The 20,205-nt window shown below is 40.5% G+C and overlaps 1 protein-coding gene across 1 annotated transcript; it reads left to right on the top strand.

The window, feature by feature from the left end:
* The first annotated feature begins 16,738 nt into the window (after positions 1–16,738).
* Positions 16,739–19,600, top strand: LOC127100696 (pentatricopeptide repeat-containing protein At2g21090). Its single transcript, XM_051037951.1, has one exon. The coding sequence runs from the start codon at positions 16,959–16,961 to the stop codon at positions 18,765–18,767; it is 1,809 nt and encodes a 602-aa protein (XP_050893908.1). The 5' UTR covers positions 16,739–16,958; the 3' UTR covers positions 18,768–19,600.
* The last annotated feature ends 605 nt before the right edge of the window (positions 19,601–20,205 follow it).

Below are 20,205 nucleotides of genomic sequence, written 5' to 3'. Positions count from 1 at the left end.
ACGTGACATACCACAAGCCAGACGAGGTTCATTTGATAGTGCTTTCCTCTGTGGGGTACTCCACTTTGGTTGAGTTACTTCATCTGAACTGTTGACTCTGGTGACCGATCGTTTCCCGGATCTTTGGTTTAGACGATCTCAGGAGAGCTACAATGGCACACCCGAAAGGGCAAACCCATTGAGTATCTCTGCCCGATTGTCGAGACTATTATCCGCCTTAGGATAACCTGTTTAGAATTTACCTGTGAGGGGAGGGTGATTCTTTCAGATGCATGTTCAGATGGTGACTTTGATGGTAACTTTTTGTTCCGTGGATCAGAGTCCTATTTATAAGTCGGATTTATGGCCATTTATTGTCGAGACGCCGAAATGCTGTCCGTGGTATTTATCAGTGGGGATCCGTTTATTTCAGGATTCCTCGGGCCGATTCAGTTGATTTTGGGTATCTGTTCAGAGATGGTTTGATGATGATGATGATGTATCTTTCTTCCGTTTATTTGGGAACCCGTGGGTCAGATTTGTGGTTACATTCTCCCTCAGATGGTTATGATCTGTTCAGAGATCAGGGCTGTGATTCAGAGCAACAGATGATCAGATGACTTGGAGGATGGCACAGTGCATTGCATTCATACATCATTCTCATTTTGCATTCATCTGCATCAAACCTATGTCTGGCCATATGGGGAGCATTATTGATTGAGAATCTGGTTGAGAGACATCTTGAATTTCAGAATGTGGATGTCAAAATGTTATCTGTCTCGATGAAACCAGAATCAAAGGACAGAAGCTTCCTCATATGAATAGACGTTGCATTCATGCATATTAACCTGTTTGCTGTTTTGCAGGAATCATTGCTCGTGCTCGTAGAACTGTACCTTTGCACTCAACCCGTCCTCACAGATATTTCACCCGACGCAATACTCCCAGACTAATGGATTTCCCAAACACAGATATCATCGAGCTGAAAGATAAAATGAGCGAGCTGATCAACATCATGCAAGGCTTTGCAGTTGGTCAGAAAGCTTTACCAGACAAGGTTGAGAAGCTCGAGCGGGCTTCTGCAGCAAACAGCAGGGTTAACCTGGATGGAGTCTCCAACCAGGGGCTGGGGTCTCGAGATGGTGGAAAGAGGACGACTATTGGTGTGGTGAATAATACTGGTGCTGGTGGCCAACCGGGGCAGAATCTGAAGGATAATTTTGTGCCTCCATTCTATGGCTTCGATGAGGATAGGGAGGAAGACAGAGAGGCTGATCAGTTCTCGATGCACAACGAGCCTTTGGGTCAGTACAATGTTCAGCCTCAAAGCAAGGAGATTCAGCTGCTGGCTGAGAAGATCAAAGTGTTGGAAAGCTATGCCACTCTTGGGGTGGTGAACATGTCAAACATGGGGCTTATGGAGGGGATTGTGATCCCGCAGAAGTTCAAGGCGCCCACATTCGACAGATATAATGGGAGTTCTTGCTCGGAGACGCACCTGCAGGCCTTTGTCCGCAAGATCTCTGCATACACAACAGATCAGAAGCTCTGGATGTATTTCTTCCAGGACAGTCTGTCCGGAGGATCCTTGGAATGGTATACCAAGCTGAAATCTGCTAACATCAAAAGCTGGCAGGATCTAGGAGATGCATTCTTTAAACAGTACCAATTCAATGCTGACATGGCTCCGAGTCGTACCCAGCTGCAGGGTATGTCTCAGAAAAATAACGAAGGGTTTAAAGAGTACGCTCAGAGGTGGAGGGAGTTGGCTGCCAGAGTTCAACCTCCGCTGGTTGACAGAGAGATGTCTGATCTCTTCATGGGTACCCTGCAAGGGGTTTTTGCTGAAAGGATGGTTGGATGTCCGGTAACCAACTTTGCAGACATTGTGGTGGCCGGAGAGAGAATTGAAAGTTGGCTGAAAATGGGGAAAATTCAAGGTAATGCTTCGTCATCAGCATCGAAGAAGCCATTTGGGAATGGTCAGCGCAAGAATGAGGGTGAATCGAGTGCTGTGTATGCCCAGGGAGGACACGGTAGAGATCGTTACTACCAGCACACTACTGCTGTAACCATCCCTGCTGGTAATCAGTCGGTACGACAGCAACGTCAGCCACCTCAACAGAGAGTTGGGTACCAGGTGAGGGGAAAAGGGGTTGATCGCCATTTTGACAAGCCGCCCGTGACATACGCTGTTCTGTTCAAAAAGCTGATGGATCTTGGGTTGGTTCAGCCAAGGGCGATGGTTCCGATGAGATCAGATCAGAGGCCACCTAACTATGATGAGAACGCCCAGTGTGAATTTCATTCTGGAACACCGGGGCATAACATTGAGGGCTGTAGAGCATTCAAGAATGTTGTCCAGGATCTGGTAGACTCCAAGGCTATTAATTTTGCACCGTCACCGAATGTTAATGCTAATCCCATGCCGGCGCATGGTCAGGCGATGGTGAGTGCAATTACTGAAGATTCAGATCACGTCTGTGCAATGGGTGGAGAGAACGACAGTGACTGCAAGTTTGATAGTTGGATAAAGTCGTGCGTACCAGGAAGCTGGAAGGCCTAAAAGGATCAACACTGTCACTCGTCCGGAAGAGTAATGTTTCTTGTTTCTCAATTTTGTTTGCATGAAAGCCATACGTGTTGCCCGACACGTAATGGTTCATTGTAAGGGCCACCTCATGTTTAAATTTGCATTTTCTGCATCATTAATAAATGGATGTTTTTCCAGTCAAAAAGCGGTATTCCCTGTTTTTCATTTATTTTTGCAGTTTAAAAACAAATAAAAATGGCAATGTTTGTTTTCATCTTTCTTTTTTGATTTGTCTCGTCCCAAAGTCGAAAAATAATTCTCCGGATCTCGTTGATAACAATTTGGTTACACCTCATATGACTTCGACAAACCGAGCTATCATGCTGAAGAAAAAGGCGAAGAAGATTGTGATCTGCTGGAGTTAGCCAGGTTGTTTAAACAAGAAGAGAAGGTGATTCAGCCGCATGCGGAGCGGATTGAGATTGTTATTCCAAGCACCGCCGAGGTCAGGAAGGAGGTGAAATTAGGGTCGCTTCAGAGGCAAGTCAAGAGTAGAATGGTAGCCTTGTTGGAAGAGCATGTGGATACCTTCGCCTGGTCATGTCAGGATATGCCAGGGTCGGATACCGGTGTCGTTGTGCACAAGCTGCCATGGAGAGAAGATTGTCCTCTAAAGAAGCGGAACGCCGGTGCTACTTATCAGAGAGCTATGGTGACTTTGTTTCATGATATGATTCGTCATGAAATCAAATGCTGTGACATGATAGCAAAGTCCCAAACAAAAGAGGGGCATCTGGCAGACCGTGGCAGGTCGTTTGACCAGTTGAGACAATTCAAACTGAGGTTGAATTCGAGTAAGTACACTATCGGAATGCGGGCCGGTAAGCTGTTGGGGTTCATTGTAAGGGAGGAATCGAGGTTCATCCTGCAAAAAAAAAATAAAAAAAAAATAAAATAAAAAAATAAAAACAACAAGAAAAAAAAGAACAATAAGAGAAACGCCTGAACCGAGAAAGAAAAAGAGAGGTTCGTGGTTTCTTAGAAAGATTGAACTACCTGTCATGGTTCACATCTCATCTAACAGCCACGTGTGAACCCATATTCAGGATGTTGAAAAGAAAGATCAAACGGTCAGGTGAAATAATGATTGCCAAAAGGGTATTGAAAGAATAAAGAATAAGTTGCAGGAACCTCTGATTCTGATACCTTCCGTGGAAGGAGCGATTGTTAATCTGTGCTTGACGGCCTTCGAGGGGTCTACGAGGTGCATTGGATCAGCATGACGAGTCTTGTCGAAAAGAGCATGCAATTTACCTTAGCAAAAAGTTTACCGACTGTGAAACAATACATTCACTGCTCGGGAAACTTGATGTACTTTGGCATAGGCTGCTCGCCGACCGAGACAGTATATATGCTGGTTCATACCACTTTGTGGGTTTCCAAGATGGATCCGATCAAGTATGGGTTTGGGAATCCAGCATCGGCCGGACAGGTTGCGAGAGTGCAAAAGAATATTGACTGATTTGTGATACTCTCAGAAAGCGATCAAGGGGTGTATTGCCTGATTACATTGCCTCGCAACCCATTGAGGATTATCAACCGATGAAGTTTGAGTTCCCTGATGAGGACATCTCGAGGTGCTCTGATCGAAAGATTAAGAGTAACCGATCCCGGAGGAGGGGCCTGACCCTGAATCCGAACGGATTCTGATGTCTGATGGGGTTAATGTGAAGGAGTTAGTGCTGCTTTGGTTACGCCAACAGGATCTCACATTCCTTTTGTGGCCAGGATGACAGTTGAATGCACCAACGATGGTGGTTGAGTACGAAGTTTGTATCCTGGGTATCGAACTTCGGTGCGTACATCTACTGGGGCAACTCCTTTCTCATTGGTATATGGAATGGAGGCTGTATTACCGGTTGAGGTTCAGATTCCCTCTTTGAGAGTCCTGATGGACGTAAAGTTGCAAGAGGCTGAATGGGTAAAGACCCGGTATGAAGAGTTAAGCCTGATAGAAGAAAAGAGGCTGGCAGCCATCTGTCATGGGCAGTTATACCAGCAAAGGATGAAGCGTGCTTTTGACAGAAAGGTGCGACCTCGGGTATATCACGTAGGTGATATGGTGCTGAAAAGGATCCTTCCTCCTCAAAACGATCGAAGGGGCAACTGGATAAACGATTATGAAGGTTCATTCGTGGTCAAGAAGGTTTTCTCTGGCGGAGCCTTGTTGCTAACGAGCATGGATGGCGAAGATTTTCCATCCCCTGTGAATACGGACGCAGTTAAAAAATACTTCGTATAAAAGGACCCGCTGGACGAAAAGAACAAAATAGTCCAGGCAAAAATGGGCATCCCGGCGAACCAAAAAACAGAAAGAAAGGTTCGGGCAAAAATTAGGGATAAAGAAGAAAAATGTACACCCGGCAAGTCGAAAACCTGAAAAGGCGACTTGGGCAAAAAGGGGTATCCCGGTGGACTGAAAACCCGAGAGGGCGGTCCATGTAACACCCTTCTACCCAAACGACATATTTAAATAAATTATCAGAGTACAACATGTAGAAGAGTTTACATTTCTTACAACATAACACTTATCGCATCACAACATAAAACATATTATTTATTTTATTAAAACTTCGCAGCGGACAACAACACAAATATTATCATTCATCATATAACAATTCATAATAATGTTTCAACATTATCTCAACAAAGCATCTCAACATATTAGTCATCATAAACAACGTAAATAATAACCAATTATCTATCGAATCCCATAACCCCGGTGTCACATGACCAGAGCATTTGACTCGACTCCGTAGAATAACTCTACACTTATTCTTCAAACCTCAACAATAGCTACTCCTCTTTATCTGCACATTGCTCATCATAGATGAACATAAACACATGCAGAAGGGGTGAGAATTACATTATTAAATAATAATATAACGACAGAAATATAAACATAAATATATTTCACATATGCCAACACAGCTCATCATAATCATCATAATCAACATACTCATGAACATCAACAAAACAACATATCAAATGCAATGCACACACCCATGCATGACTCAACACGACTCGGTATACCCATTTTGTGACCAACTACAGGATCACCACTCCCAGATTCATCACCATAGAATCCGAGTTCCCCGCAAGGAACCAAGCCTCTCCACAAGCCCGGAGTCAACAACATCATTGGAACTCAGTCCGTTCATCACTAGGCATCGGCCTTTCATGAATGCATGCACACCAAACATGCATCATAATCAACATAGCAACAACAGCATCATATAGTCATGTTATCATCATCATTAATAGCATGACATACAACTCAACAAAACAACAACAACATTACAACGATATCACATCTGGGAGTTTAAAACGCGAAGGCTGTCCGTCAAACTGATATGGCGAACGCCATTAGGCTAATGGCGAACGCCATTAGCGTTAAACGCTCTTATTTATGGAAAAACTGTCCGTCAAACTGATATGGCGAACGCCATTAGGCTAATGGCGAACGCCATTAGCGTTAAACGCTCTTATTCTGGAAAAAAAGCCCAAATGGCGAACGCCAAAGGCATAATGGCGAACGTCATTTGGCTGTTATGTGCATAAATAAGATTTTAAGTGCGGAAACAGTGGACGCACGGGCTTCTAAGCATATAACTCAACAAAACTCACAGATCGGAGAATTTCCATCAAAACCCCAAACTTTCCCAATCTCCCTAAAATCCCCAAAATCCATCAACAATCCAACATATATCATGAATTTGCTCGCATATTATCGTTTAATAAGGTTCAGACCCCTTACCTCTTTGGATTGAAGGAAGTTCTGAGCAATCTTTGGCCTTTTCCTCTTCCTTCTCTTTCTCTTCAGCGTTTCTCCCTTTCTCTAACTCTGAGGCAAAAATACGTGAAAACACTCTGAGTTCTCACCTTGGCCTCTTTTATCCATTTCCACTTTTACCCTTCCACTCTTCATATTCCATTTATTTTATTTATTTAATTATTATTAAAATAAATAACATCTATAATAATAATAATAATTCCCAATATTATTTAATAATTCATTTTACCTTCAAATAATCATATTAAAATAATATTTAAATTAATCTAACAATATTCTGGGTGTTACAGTCCAGGCAAAAGAGGGATTGAAACGAACAACTGCGTCTAGCATGATCATTTGCGCCTTGGTTAAGGCATCATGGATAATACCCGGTGGGGATCAATCAGAATCGTCTTGTTCAGAAGGCAGAAAAGCATGGAAAGTCTGAGGACATATGGGGTGTAACCGAGTTGGAACTCGATGAGATTACGGGTTTCACATTGCCATTAGGATAGATTTTTCCTTTTGTGCGCAATTACCTCTTTTCAGGAATTGCTTCCTTTGTGCTGCTCAGTTTGAGCCACACTTTTCCAATCAATAAAATGCATATTCAGTCAAATAATTTTGTTTTTGTTTTTCATTACCGCTTTGATTGCAAAAACATCCAGATATTTTTGATAAAGAATCTTGCATTTTAAGACATACAGGTTCCTTCCAATGCATGTTTATAAGATTGAAAGCTTGAAATCTTATTCGGAAGGTTGGGTGACCCAAGTGTTGAAATCTTGACACGCCTGGGGCACGGTTTTATCTAACGATCTGTTTTGCAGGAACTGTTAGATATTTTTCACTCACATGCAGGTTGTGATGAGGAAGTTGTTGGCGAAGCAAATCCCTGTGGAGTCCAATCAGGGACGAGGGACGGACGAAAGAATATGAAGGGATGACGAGAAGACGTTGAGACGTGCGACGATCCTTGAATGATAATCAAGAAGACTCTTCAAAATCGGAAGATTGGAAAGTCTGTAAAATTCCCCGCAGAGTCTGACCAGAGACGAATGGAGAACGGAGAAAGGACGTCGAGGCGTACGACGACCCTTGAAATTAATCAAGAAGACTCTTCAAAGTCAGAAAATTGAAATTTCTGTATAAATCCCAGGAGTACGCTCTTCGTCAAGCGCGGCACGACCTTGGAATACAAGATGATGGAGCAGAAAAGGTCCAGACGAGTCTGGGAGTTCTCAAAAGTGGAAAACTGATGCGAGATTGGGAGGTGGATACCGTGGTTCGACGAGTCGGCGGGTGTTCTGTACCAACTTTTCTCATTTCCCCAGCGAGGTCCCCAAGCAGAATTAGAGGACCAACTCCCCAGCAGATCCAAGGTCTATGGATCCCTTAGCCGAGTCGAGATGATTGTCCCCGGCAGGTTTAAAACGGTGTTTCCTCAGCAGCCAGGCCTGAAGGTTGCTATCCCCGAGTGGAGCGGGTTTCAATAAAATATATCTCCAACAGTGTTCATCCTACCAGTGGATTGGACGAGTTTCCGTAGCAAACGGATTTTTGCATCCCCAGCTGAGTTGATTCTATCTATGGATTGCATGGGTTGTCCCCCAGCGGAGTAGCATTCGTTTCCCTAGCAGGGTCAGGATGGTTATCCCCGGCAGGTGATAGATTGATGCTTCCCCAGTCGACAGTCCTGGAGGTTGCTATTTCCCCAGCGGAGTATCTGTGAGCATTTCCCCAATAAAGTCGTCAGGTATCTGTGAGGGTTTCCCGAAGCAGAGTTGGGATTGATATCCCCAGCAAATCAAAGACTGTTGTATCCCCACAGAGTGTTGGTGGTTCTTATCCCCGGCAATTCTCGAGCGGTTTGGGTGCAAAGGAGGTTCTTCCCCAGCAAGGGTTACCTTATCCCAGCAGCAGTGATATTCCCCAGCAGGGTGGAGATCGGAGTATTGACGAGTTCCTCAACAGAGTGTCTCGTGCTCCTCAGGAGAGTCCCTTGAGGGGGACATTTTTTATACATTCATCATGAAAAATAGCATAGCATGTTGCATAGAAAAAATAATAAATCGCGTAGCATTTCCATAATTATGGAGCATTACGCAGAAAAAGATCATGCATCATTGTTGCAAGCATAGAGCTAGTCTCAAGCCGTGGTTACCGTTTGGGAGGTGGTTTTACCAGAAGTAGAGGTGTTACTCCGAGGAGTTTGGCCTCATGATTTGGTCAAAGGTATTTCCCCAGTAGTGCGATACTGGAGGAAGCTTTTCCGTCGGGCAGAGATGGAAATGAAAATCAGAGGACGTTACGCGATCAGCGCGATTCATGCCGTGGTTACCGCTTGAGGATTGGTTTTGCCGGACAGTGAAGATGATACTCCGAGGAGCTCAGCATTGTGAGTCTGGAGCGACAGTATTTCCCAGTCATCAGTAAGTGTCTGGTCGAGCTTTGTTTGGTGTCAGTAAACATCATCATTCGATGTCCAGTAAACGTCGAGTTATTTCCCAGTCATTGTTTAATGTCTGGTCGATCTTTGTTCGATGTCCTGTCAACATCATTGTTTGATGCCTGTAAACATCATTGTTTGATGCCTGTAAACATCATTGTTTGATGCCTGTAAACATCATTGTTTGATGCCTGTAAACATCGTTGTGTGATGTCCTGTCAACATCATTGTTTGATGTCCTGTCAACATCCTTGTTTGATGTCCTGTCAACATCCTTGTTCGATGTCCTGTCAACATCATTGTTCGATGTCCTGTCAACATCCTTGTTTGATGTCCTGTCAACATCATTGTTTGATGTCTTGTCAATATCATTGTTTGATGTCCAGTAAACGTCGAGTTTTCTCCCAGTCATCAGTCAGTGTCTGGTTGAGAGTGTTACTCTGAGGAGTTCGGTATCACGACGTCAGATCAACAATGTTCCCCAGTAGTGCGATATTGGAGGAAATGTTTCCGTCGGACAGAGATGGAAATAATATCAGAAGACGTTACGCGATCAGCGCGATTCCGGGGTTCAAATGGAGAAAAGGAGATGTTGCGACATTTTCTGGAGATCGGGGTTCAATCAGAGAAGAGTATATGCTGAGGCATTTTCTGGGGTTCATATAGAGATTGGAGTTGAAGATTGTATCCGGGATGAGGTCCTTAGGATTATCTTCTGTTCATGTGTCACCTTAGACTCTGGCTGAGGCCGATGGAGGTCGTTATAAGGTGTCTTCTGAGGAAGAGATACACATGCTACCTTCCTTTGTGAAGGTATACCCTCTGACATGTCGCCCTCAGAGTGGTGTTTGGTGTTATTTTCGACGTTGCCAGCGGAATTATCACGAGAGATTGGAGATCGGGGTTCAAATGGAGAAAAGGAAATGTTGAGACATTTTCTGGAGACGGGGTTCAAATGGAGAAAAGGAGATGTTGCGGCATTTTCTGGAGAACGGGGTTCATATTGGCGATCGCGAGTTATCGTCAGGCGACTGGGGTTCAAACTGGAGAACGGGGTTCATTATTTGGCAAATAGGAGAGCGGGGTTCAAATGCAGTAATTTGAGGATCATTTGCACAGAAGAAAATTTTGGGGTTTAAGAAAATGGAAAAAATAGAGAAAACTTCGGGGTTCAAGAAAAGCAAAAAAAAAAGAGAGATTATAGAAAAAATTTCGGGGTTCAATAAAAGCATAAAAGAGAAGAGAGAATAATAATCCCGAGCGGATGTGGTGTTCAGGCCATAGTTATCCCTGCGTTACCATTTATTTTGGTATCCAGGTCGACGTTTCTGTTTCGGTGATTAGGCCGACTTTCTCCGTACCAGACGGATTTGTTCTTTCAAGACTGTTTCTTCGCCGATGCTGACGGGCGTTGTTAATTATTTTCCCGATCAGAGTGCAAATTGTTCGTCTGTTCTTGGTATTCAATCACTCTTCATCCTGATCATTTGAAAGCCGAGGCTATTCATATCGACAGGTTCACAGTGGATTGAATAGGGGCAGCTGTAACACCTCAAAATTTGCCCTCCTCTCTTGGGACTAGCATAACATATTGCATATCATTTGTAGGTATTTAGGCATTGCATATTGCATATCATGTGGTTACATTGTGTAAATCATCCTCCCAAGTCTTGGTCAGAAGATAAGAGGTTGTGTGCAAGCTAGGGTTTCAGTGGACTGGTCATTAATCATCTGAGGATGTGGAGGTCCAAATTAGGGTTTTGTGATTCTCAAGGAGATTGAGCTACATCTTGATTGAAATGATACATCATCATCATCATGGTCTTGTTGTCATCCAGAAGATTCAAGGGTTTGATCAGCTACCTTGGGATTAGGGTTTTGACCACTGGTCAACCCTAATCAGTTGCATTGGGCCAATCAGGGCATGATCAGGATATGGGGTCTATATTGGACATGAGGATCATCACATGATTTTATTAAGCTTATTGAGGCTAGGGTTTCACCCTTGAGCCATTTCATCAGAAGTTTGGAGCTCAGATTGATCAATGCATTGCCAAATTCATCTATCAGTTGAAAAAGTCAACTGTGGTCAACTGTGATTGATTTTAGGGATTTGGGGGTGGAAATGAGTTGGATACACTTCATTCATGTTGGAACAAGTGTTATTTGACATGTCAAAGCTCAAGAATGGAGAAAATCAAGTCAGAACAGAGATTGCCAAAAATAGAAAGTGACTTGTAATAGAAGTTTCCAAAAATGGAAAGTTTTTGACCTCAAAATTACATGTCCAAGGAAGCTTCAAATGAAAATTTGTTCAACATGAAAGTTGTAGATCTTGTTCTCACCTTTCCAAAAAGTCCAAGAACTTGAAAATCCCATGTATGGTTGGCAAGTTATGGTCCATTCAATTTCAAAAATGACCCATAATCAAAGTGGCATAACTTCCACATGGAGTGTCCAAATTGAGTGATCTTTTTATGTGCAAACTCCATTTGACATGTACTTTCATGGTGCATAATTGGAATTCATCAAAAATGGTCAATGAAAAAAGTCAAATTTCAAGTGTACAGTTAAAAGATCCATGGGCAAAATGGTCCAACTTGAGAAATAATGAGAATTTTGGAATGGGGATTTTTGCAACACCTCACAAATGATATTTGAAAATGGTTGGAATGGTCATAACATATCAAGGTCTCATATTTGAACAATTCACTTTTGAAATGCACTTTGAAATTGTACCATTTAGCATGACATGGTGAAAATCAAAATTACATGGCCAATCAATGTGGGACAAGTTGCAACACATCATAACAGATATTTAGAGCATGTGTGAGCTGTCAAATGAGCTGTCATTGGCCTGTGGTGAAATGGCATTTTTGCCCTTGCTTTGAAAATGACATATGCTAATTATCATTGCATTTTGCTAATTTGGTGATTAAGAGCTGTTTAAGTGGAAGTATAAATCACTAATCCTAACTAACTTCTGAACAGAATCACAAATCACAAGATCTCAACCTCTTTTCCCTCCAAATTCTCTAAAACCTCTCAAGAACACATCAAGCAAATTGAAGCATAACTCTTCCAATTCTCCATCAAATCGTGTGGTTTTTCTTGCTGCTTCTTCCAATTATCATCTTCTTCAACTGTTTTTGAAGATCAACATCAAAGGCTTCACCAATCTCCACTGTCCAAGTGAGGTTCAACTATGGTGTTTGAGGATTTCTTCCATTAGAGGCAAATTCGAGCCAAGCAAAGCACTCCAGTCAACGTCTTGAAGCTTATACTCCATCTGTTTTGGATCAAGAAGCGCAAACACCACACGAATCGCTACTGCCATCTCAAGGTACTTAAAATTCGAACATCATGATTTCTTGAATTGCTATATGCTTCTTGTAGTGTGTGCAACGTAGATGATCATGATACCTTTGGTTTTTGAAATGGATGATTGTAGAGAGAGATATCGCGATTAGAAGAATTGATGCCAAAACCTAATGTGTTCGATTCAGGAAATTTAGGAACAATTAGGATGATTCATGTACATATTTGAGATCTACGCATTGAGACCTTTCCAACGGATATGAGTTTGTAAATTTTCATTGAGATTTGTTGTTCTTGTGTTCATATGATTTCTGGAGAAAGCGTGATGACGATGATAGCAATTCTGGAAATTTGTTACGTTTGATTCGCTTGGCTCGGTTTCGTTTCAAACTCAGTGTTTCTCGCGCCTGGATTGGCTTAATTACCGTTTTGCCATTAATTCAATTAATTTAATAATAACAATTGAATAATTATTTTAAAAATCATTTAAAACTTGTAAAAATCATAAAAAATTATTGGTTGATCAGAAAATTATGAGGATTTTTTTGATAGCTCCCAAATTCTCTCTAGTTTTTTATAGGCATGGTTTCATAAGTTGTGCATGGTGAAATGTTGACTTGGACTATAGATCTTTGACTTGTGTGTATTTTTTACATGTTTTTCCATTTTCAATGTGAAATGCTCATACATTAAAGGAAATGATTGAAATTTTTTGTGCTTATTCTGGACATGTTGATGGTGATTTCCATGTAAAGTTTGTGATTTTTGGATACCTGATGATTGAGTTATGATTTTTTGAATCTAGGTGTGACAATTTGTGTCACACCTAGCTAGGTCAACTTCATGAATTCTTTTGCCTGGCCTAGGATTGTTGGATTGGATTGAAATTTTGCATGGATGATCATTGATATGTCAAGATAACATGTGAATTGTTCTGAATTTTTCTATGGCATTTTCCAATTGATTGATAATTTTCTTCACTGTATGCTCATTGTGCAAGCTTGTATGACACATGTTTGTATATCTTGTGTGAAATTCTCATATGGTTTTGAATGAAAGTGAAATTTGGTATGCTGATTATAGACACATTGTAGAACATCACTGTTTTGGTCCCATTCATTTCTTAATTGATTTCACTGATTTATGAATTTTTGAAGTGAATGCTTGGGTTGATGCTATGAATTGGCTTGAATAATTGTGTCTGGATTTCTTGATTTTCATTGGCCTAGTTCCTTTTGTCCAATTGAGCTGAAAATTGACATGCTACACCTTGAATATGTCCTGTTTAGGTGTGAATTATTTGAGGATTTTTGGAATTGTTTTGATATGCTTTTGATTGAAGTTATTCTGTTTGGACATTTGGTGTTGCATTTGACTTAGTTTGTACCAAACTGTGCATGAAATGAAAATGATGAATGATATGGATATGGGATCAATTGCATTTGCTTTCTATTTGCATTAATTTGATTTTGGTTGAGAATTGCTTGCTGTTTAGAATTTTTTCTCCCTTTTGGACCCTAGGCTTGGCCTAGTGGTCCAGTTTCTCACATTTGGTTTGACTTTTCAGGATGAAATGCACAAAGCTTAAGGAGAATGACTCAAGTCAATAAAATTGAATTTGTTTGATGTGGAGAACTAACATAACTTTGTTTTGTAGGTTGTGAAGCTTGAGCTTGAGCTTGTAGCTTGCATTTATGTGCTTGTGTTGTTTGTATAGTCTGACTGATTAACATTTGCTGTTTATTGTTGTCTGTCTGAGTACTGATGATACTTGATTGTTTTCAGGTACATTTAGTTGCTTACAGTTCTTTAAGAACTTGCTTGCTGTTGCTTGGTTTTTAAACCACTTGAGGTAGGACTTCTATTCTTCATGTAGTCTGGAAGACCTGGCCTGTTACTTGGCCAGACAACTGTCTGAAGTCCTCCTTAAGAGGCGATGTTTGTGGATGTTTACATTTGTGCCAAGCAGGTAAAGACCTCTATGAGGCAATTGGTGGATCAAAGGGATATGCAATATATCCCCCACTATTCTGTGAGTCGTCCCTCTGCTCACACGGCTGTGTGTTGATGCATTGGGACACAAACCCAAGATCCTGTGCTGTTGCACAATCGAGTCAGAGTCTTTGAGCGTAGAAGGGTCCCTCCATTCTGGACCCACGCTCCTTTGTCTGAAGCTCTCCCTGGTCAGGGATAAGAGCTGTGAGGTCTCATCCTCACTTCACCTTTCATCTGCTTCACCTTAGCCTCGTAATGGCAAGGTTAAGAGCGAATCTACCCATGTACAGATGACTTGCCTAGGCAGTCAAACCCATTGTTTGAGCCCTCTTGATTGGCTATAGTGTGCGCTATGTGAATATTTGACATGTTTACTTGAAATGCTTGAATTTCCTGTATGCTTGTATGCTTGCTTTCTTCCTGGATAGGATTAGCTTGCAGTTGTGCAAGTAGGTAGAAACCTGAACGTAGGGTAATGATGCATGACAACACTAGGCTCGAGTCCAGCTCCCTGGTAGTGTGTCTTCCCTTGGTTTCTGGCTAGATTTTCTTTCCCTTGAGGGGGAACTACATCGCCCTGATCCTCGTTCCAGACGAGGTATGTAGGTAGGGGGTCGTGCGAGACCTCTCCGGACACTTTTTTTCTTTTTTGTGTGTGTTTGCTTGTTATCTGATTGTGTGTTTGGCTCGGATGCTGACGTAAGTCTATTGATTGGCAGTCGGGCTCCACGTTTGCCCTTTTGTGCTTGTTTGGTTCGGGCGCTGACGTAATGCCATTGAGTGGTTGTCGGGTCCCATGTTTGCCATTTGTTTGTGTGTTTTGTGTTGTTTGGCGTGCGTAAGCCGAACTACAGTGGCTCTGATTCTCGTTCCAGACGAGATATGTAGGCATAGGATGCGATGTCCTATCGAGCTCCCTTCTCTTAACCCCACCTGCGTTCCCCGTGTGTGTGTGTGTGATGTTTTAGCAACCTATTCTTTATTCTAGAACATGGATCCCGTCGAGTACGACGGACGTGAGGGGTGCTAATACCTTCCCCTTGCGTAACCGACTCCCTTACCCTTTCTCTTTGGTCGCAAGACCATTTCCTTTCCAGGTTTCTCTGAGCGTTTCCTTTCCCTATTTTGGGATAAATAACGCGCAGTGGCGGCTCTGTGTTGTGTTTTTATTTGAGTCCCGCCGGTTGTTTTTTCGCGGATGCGACACATGTCACCCTGAACTAGAAGGTAGAATTGCTTTTTGCCATGGGAGTTCAACTTAGAACTCTGATTTTCACTCATTTGACCCCAAATCGAACAACAACATCATGGGATATAATATGTAACATCAAAGCATCAATTATCCATCAATTAACATGCAATTTCACTCATCTAATAATAGATTTTACATGGTTTGTTCATCATCAACATATGAACACACTATCATAGCAATTTCATCAATAGGAACCCATAATTTTCAAGGCATAACAGTGCACAAATTTCACATATTGCATCACACATATCATACAATTATAGAACTCAATCACATATCCATCCAAGATTCACCAAAAGGAAAAAAATAAGGAAAATCTAATGGGATTAAGGATTTCTCTCTACCCCGTCATGCAATATACACCATATTAGAAGTAATCCCCCTTTATCTTAGATTTTCCAACAAAACTCCTTAAAGCTTTTCCAATGGAGGTCACTTCTATACCCTATCCTTTGTCTCTTCCTTTTTTCACAAAAAATTTGTTTCACGTAGAAAAACTCTGAAAATCCCTTTACTAACTTTTTTATTAGTAACCTAATCTCCCTCAATTAGTGACTTTCAACATTTTCCTCACTTATTCCTTTATACACCAAAATGCCCATCTCATCTCTAATTTTATTTTAATAAAAATACTACTAATATTCTTTCTTATTCTTCACTATTTTCTACTTCTTTTATTTTATTCCAATAATTTAAATAAAATAACTATCTTGTAGTTATTTTACTAAAAATATAATTATTCTAATATTATTAATTCTATTATTTATTAAAATAATTAGAACTATGCACTACCAACCCAAAAAATCAATTACTAATATTAATCATCCAAACACCACCTAATGCACATAAAAATCGATTTAAATAATTAAATAAACACAATTTCAATTAAATAAATAATTTAGAAAAAGGGTATTACAACTCTCCCCACTTAAATAATTATGACAATCAAACATCTCTTCATTTAGCTGCAAACCCGAACTTCCATGAAAGAATAAAACACATTAAAATTGACTCTCATTTTATTAGGGAACACATACAGTCACGTGCCATAAGCACAACTTACCTACCCACCAAACAACAAAATGCTTGACATTTTTACCAAGTCCTTGGGCATGAAATTTTTTCAAGACTTTATGTTTGAGTTGGGCGTTCATAATCCTTATACTCCAACTTGAGAGGGAGTATTAAAGATAAATATTAAAGATAAATTTAATAGTATTTTATTAGGGTTTGTTAGGTTTATTATTAGTTAGTTAGAAACTATTAGGGTAATCTCATTTTCAACCTCCAAAAAGATAGATCATCTCATAAAAAATAATAAAAATAAAAAATAATAATAATAATAATAAAAAACTTTTGTCTATTGGTTAGTGCAAAGGGAAAACAATTGAGAAATGGCCCATGGGTTTAAGATTAATATTAAAATTTTGACGCTACAGCTTCCGATTCTCTTGAGCCATGGTGCAGACGCCGGCATTGAACGCCAGTACCCGCTGTCCACTGTCACCGGAACTGGTTTAACGAACCCGTCATTTCACTTCCAACTCATCATCACAGACATAGATGATGAAGTTCAACTTGAAGTTCTTTCTCTGCAATGCCAATGCCATCATCATTCCCAACTCGCAACTTTAAGCGCTTCAAACCCACCGATCTGTGCATCGTCAAACCCATTCTCTCTTCCCGAACCAATCTCTCCGAAGCCGTTTCATCTCTTGACCTTTTGCACCCCAAAGGCATTCGCTTACCCTCCAACGTTCTCGTCACTCTCTTGCGCCGTTGCTCCGACACCAAGTCTTACCGTGAGGGTAAGCTTGTTCACCTTCATTTGAAGCTTACAGGTTTTAAACGCCCCACCACTCTTATTGCTAACCATTTGATTCATATGTACTTCTGTTGCGGGGATTATGTTCATGCACGCAAGGTGTTTGATAAAATGGAGGTTAGAAATTTGTATTCTTGGAATAATATGCTTTCTGGGTATGTTAAATTGGGGATGATGAAACAAGCTAGGAGTATGTTTTATCAAATGTCTGACAAGGATTATGTGTCCTGGAACACTATGGTGGTCGGTTATGCACACTGTGGGAGATTTAGTGAGGCTTTGAGGTTTTATGGACAGTTGAGGAGATTGTGTATTGGTTATAATGAGTTTACGTTTGCCAGTGTATTGATTGTTTGTGTGAAATTGAAAGAATTTGAACTTTGTAGGCAGATTCATGGGCAGGTTTTTGTTGTTGGGTTTTTATGCAATGTGGTTGTTTCCAGCTCAATTGTAGATGCTTATGCAAAATGTGGTAAAATGGAAGATGCAAGGAGATTGTTTGATGAAATGTCCGCGAGGGATATTCCTGCCTGGACGACGTTAGTTTCAGGGTATGCTTTATGCGGGGATATGGAATCAGCTGCTGAAATGTTCAGTCAGATGCCTAAGAAAAAATCATATTCATGGACGTCTTTGATAGGCGGTTATGCAAGAAATGGTATGGGTCATAAAGCTCTTGGAGTGTTTAGAAAGATGATCGAGCAAAAAGTTAGGCCTGATGAATTTACTTTCAGTAATTGCCTGTTTGCCTGTGCTACTATTGCTTCACTGAAGTATGGTAAACAAGTACATGCATTTTTAGTGCGTAATAACATCCGACCTAATCCTGTTGTTGTAAGTGCTATTGTTGACATGTATGCAAAGTGTGGGAGAATGGAGACTGCCTGGCGAGTCTTTAATTTCAACGGAAATATGCAAGATGTAGTGTTGTGGAACACCATGATATCAGCACTAGCTTACTATGCATATGGTAATGACGCAGTTATGATGTTCAATGATATGCTGAAATCAGGAGTGAAGCCAAATAGGACCACCTTTATTGCAATTCTAAATGCATGTAGTCACTCTGGCCTTGTTCATGAAGGGCTTCAGATTTTCAAGTCCATGAATAACGAGCATGGTGTTGACCCTGACCTAGAACACTATGCACACCTAATTGATCTTTTTGGTCGAGCTGGGTGTTTTAATGAGTTGATGAAGGATTTATTCATGATGGATTGTAAACCAGGGGACCATGTTTGGTATTCTTTGCTTGGTGTATGTAGGTTGAATGGAAGTATACGACTTGGCAGAGAAGTAACTGAATTCCTTATTAAATGGCAGCCTCAATCTTCCGCCGCTTATGCAGTACTTTCTAGTATATATGTTGCACTTCTGAAATGGGGATTGGCTGAGGAAGTAAGACATATTATGAATGAGAGACGCATGAGGAAAGATCTATCCATTAGTTGGGTTGAAATTGAAAATGAGGTCCATGCTTTCACAAATGGATTGCATCCTTTGAAGGAAACATTGTACTCAGCTTTGGGGCACTTAAATAACCAGATAGAAGACAATGCCTTACACCTAACTGAAAGATAGAAAAAATTCTTTTTCCGGATTGGTTATTTTCTTGTAGAGCATATTGCTATTTTTTACCTTCTTGATGTCCAGTAAGAAACTGAGGACAAATGAGAAGGGAGGTTGGTGGGAAGAACTGACGAAAATAGATGATTTTCATGAAAGATTTCTTCCTTCCTTTTTTATATCCAAATTGATTTGTTTGTATTTTCACCAACAAAAACATACAATAAATTTTTTCCTACATCTACTATCCCCCTTCCTATTTTTCAGAATAATGTCTCTTTCCTTAATACGACTTGAATTGTCTTCATTGGTGGATGATGGAAAATGGGAATGCTAATTGTGAAATGACAACAGATTTTGCGATGGGTGCAATTACTGATAGGTGGATACCAGAAGATTTTGGGATGCAGAGTACAACAGAAACTTCTACATAGACATTCGGTGGAGGAAGTTTTCATGTTCGAGTTCTCAAAGTATCATCCATTTTTTTGGGCCTCACTCAAAGGTCTTCAATGCTCATGCTTGAACCGGTAGGGTACACTGAAACAATCCAAGCTAGTAAACCGTAGCTTTGTTTTGACAATTCCATGAATTTAATGCAGAGTTTAGGTATTGAATTTGATTCATTATAGGATAATTCTTTTCCCCTTATTGGAATAGGAGCTTAGCACCAAATCTTTGTCTCTGTATTATCTAAAGGAAATATTGGAATATGCATCTATGTATCATGTTAATTGAGAAAAATAATTTCCTTCATTAAGTAACTTAGTAATTTTTTCTTAGCGAGTTAATGTATCTAAAGATAACGCTCTTCTGCAATATTATTATAGAGGATAAGCATCAAGTTTTTTGCACATTCTTTTATTTTCTGTTATTTATTGATCTGTGTAGGATAAGAGGTCAACAAGTGATAATGGATTCATGTCCAGGTTTCTTATCAAAACCAGGGGTCAAAATTTAATATCAAAGTGAGCTATGGTTCTGGCTCGATATTTTAGGCCCTACTAGTATAATTTTAATTGATTGATGTTTCTTAAGATCTTCTCGCAATAAGAGATGAGTCAGTCTAACTAGGAGAAATGTTGATGGAATTCAAAAGATGAAATTGTTCATACATTTATCATCGAAAGATATTCTAACAAGTTTGAAGAAATATTGTTACTTTGGCATATATTTTGTTGATTTGATACGTGATCATTTAAAATATAAGATTACTACAAGATTAGGACTAACGAAAAAGCCAAGTGAATAAATAAAAAGAAAATTCCAAGTGAGATGAGTTTGGACAGCCATACAAGTGGACCAATCAATGACATTGACACATCGATTATAACTCCAAACCAATAATTTGAGCGAAGGTTCCCACACACAAAAGACAACATACGTTAGTGCATGAGTCCGTTCTAATCCAAAGCTATAATACTTCAACGCAACCAAAAAACAATTGAGTGAA

The sequence above is a fragment of the Lathyrus oleraceus genome, chromosome 7, assembly GCF_024323335.1.
Source record: "Lathyrus oleraceus cultivar Zhongwan6 chromosome 7, CAAS_Psat_ZW6_1.0, whole genome shotgun sequence".
Taxonomy (NCBI): Eukaryota; Viridiplantae; Streptophyta; class Magnoliopsida; order Fabales; family Fabaceae; genus Lathyrus; species Lathyrus oleraceus.
This window is presented reverse-complemented; position numbering and strand designations above follow the sequence as displayed.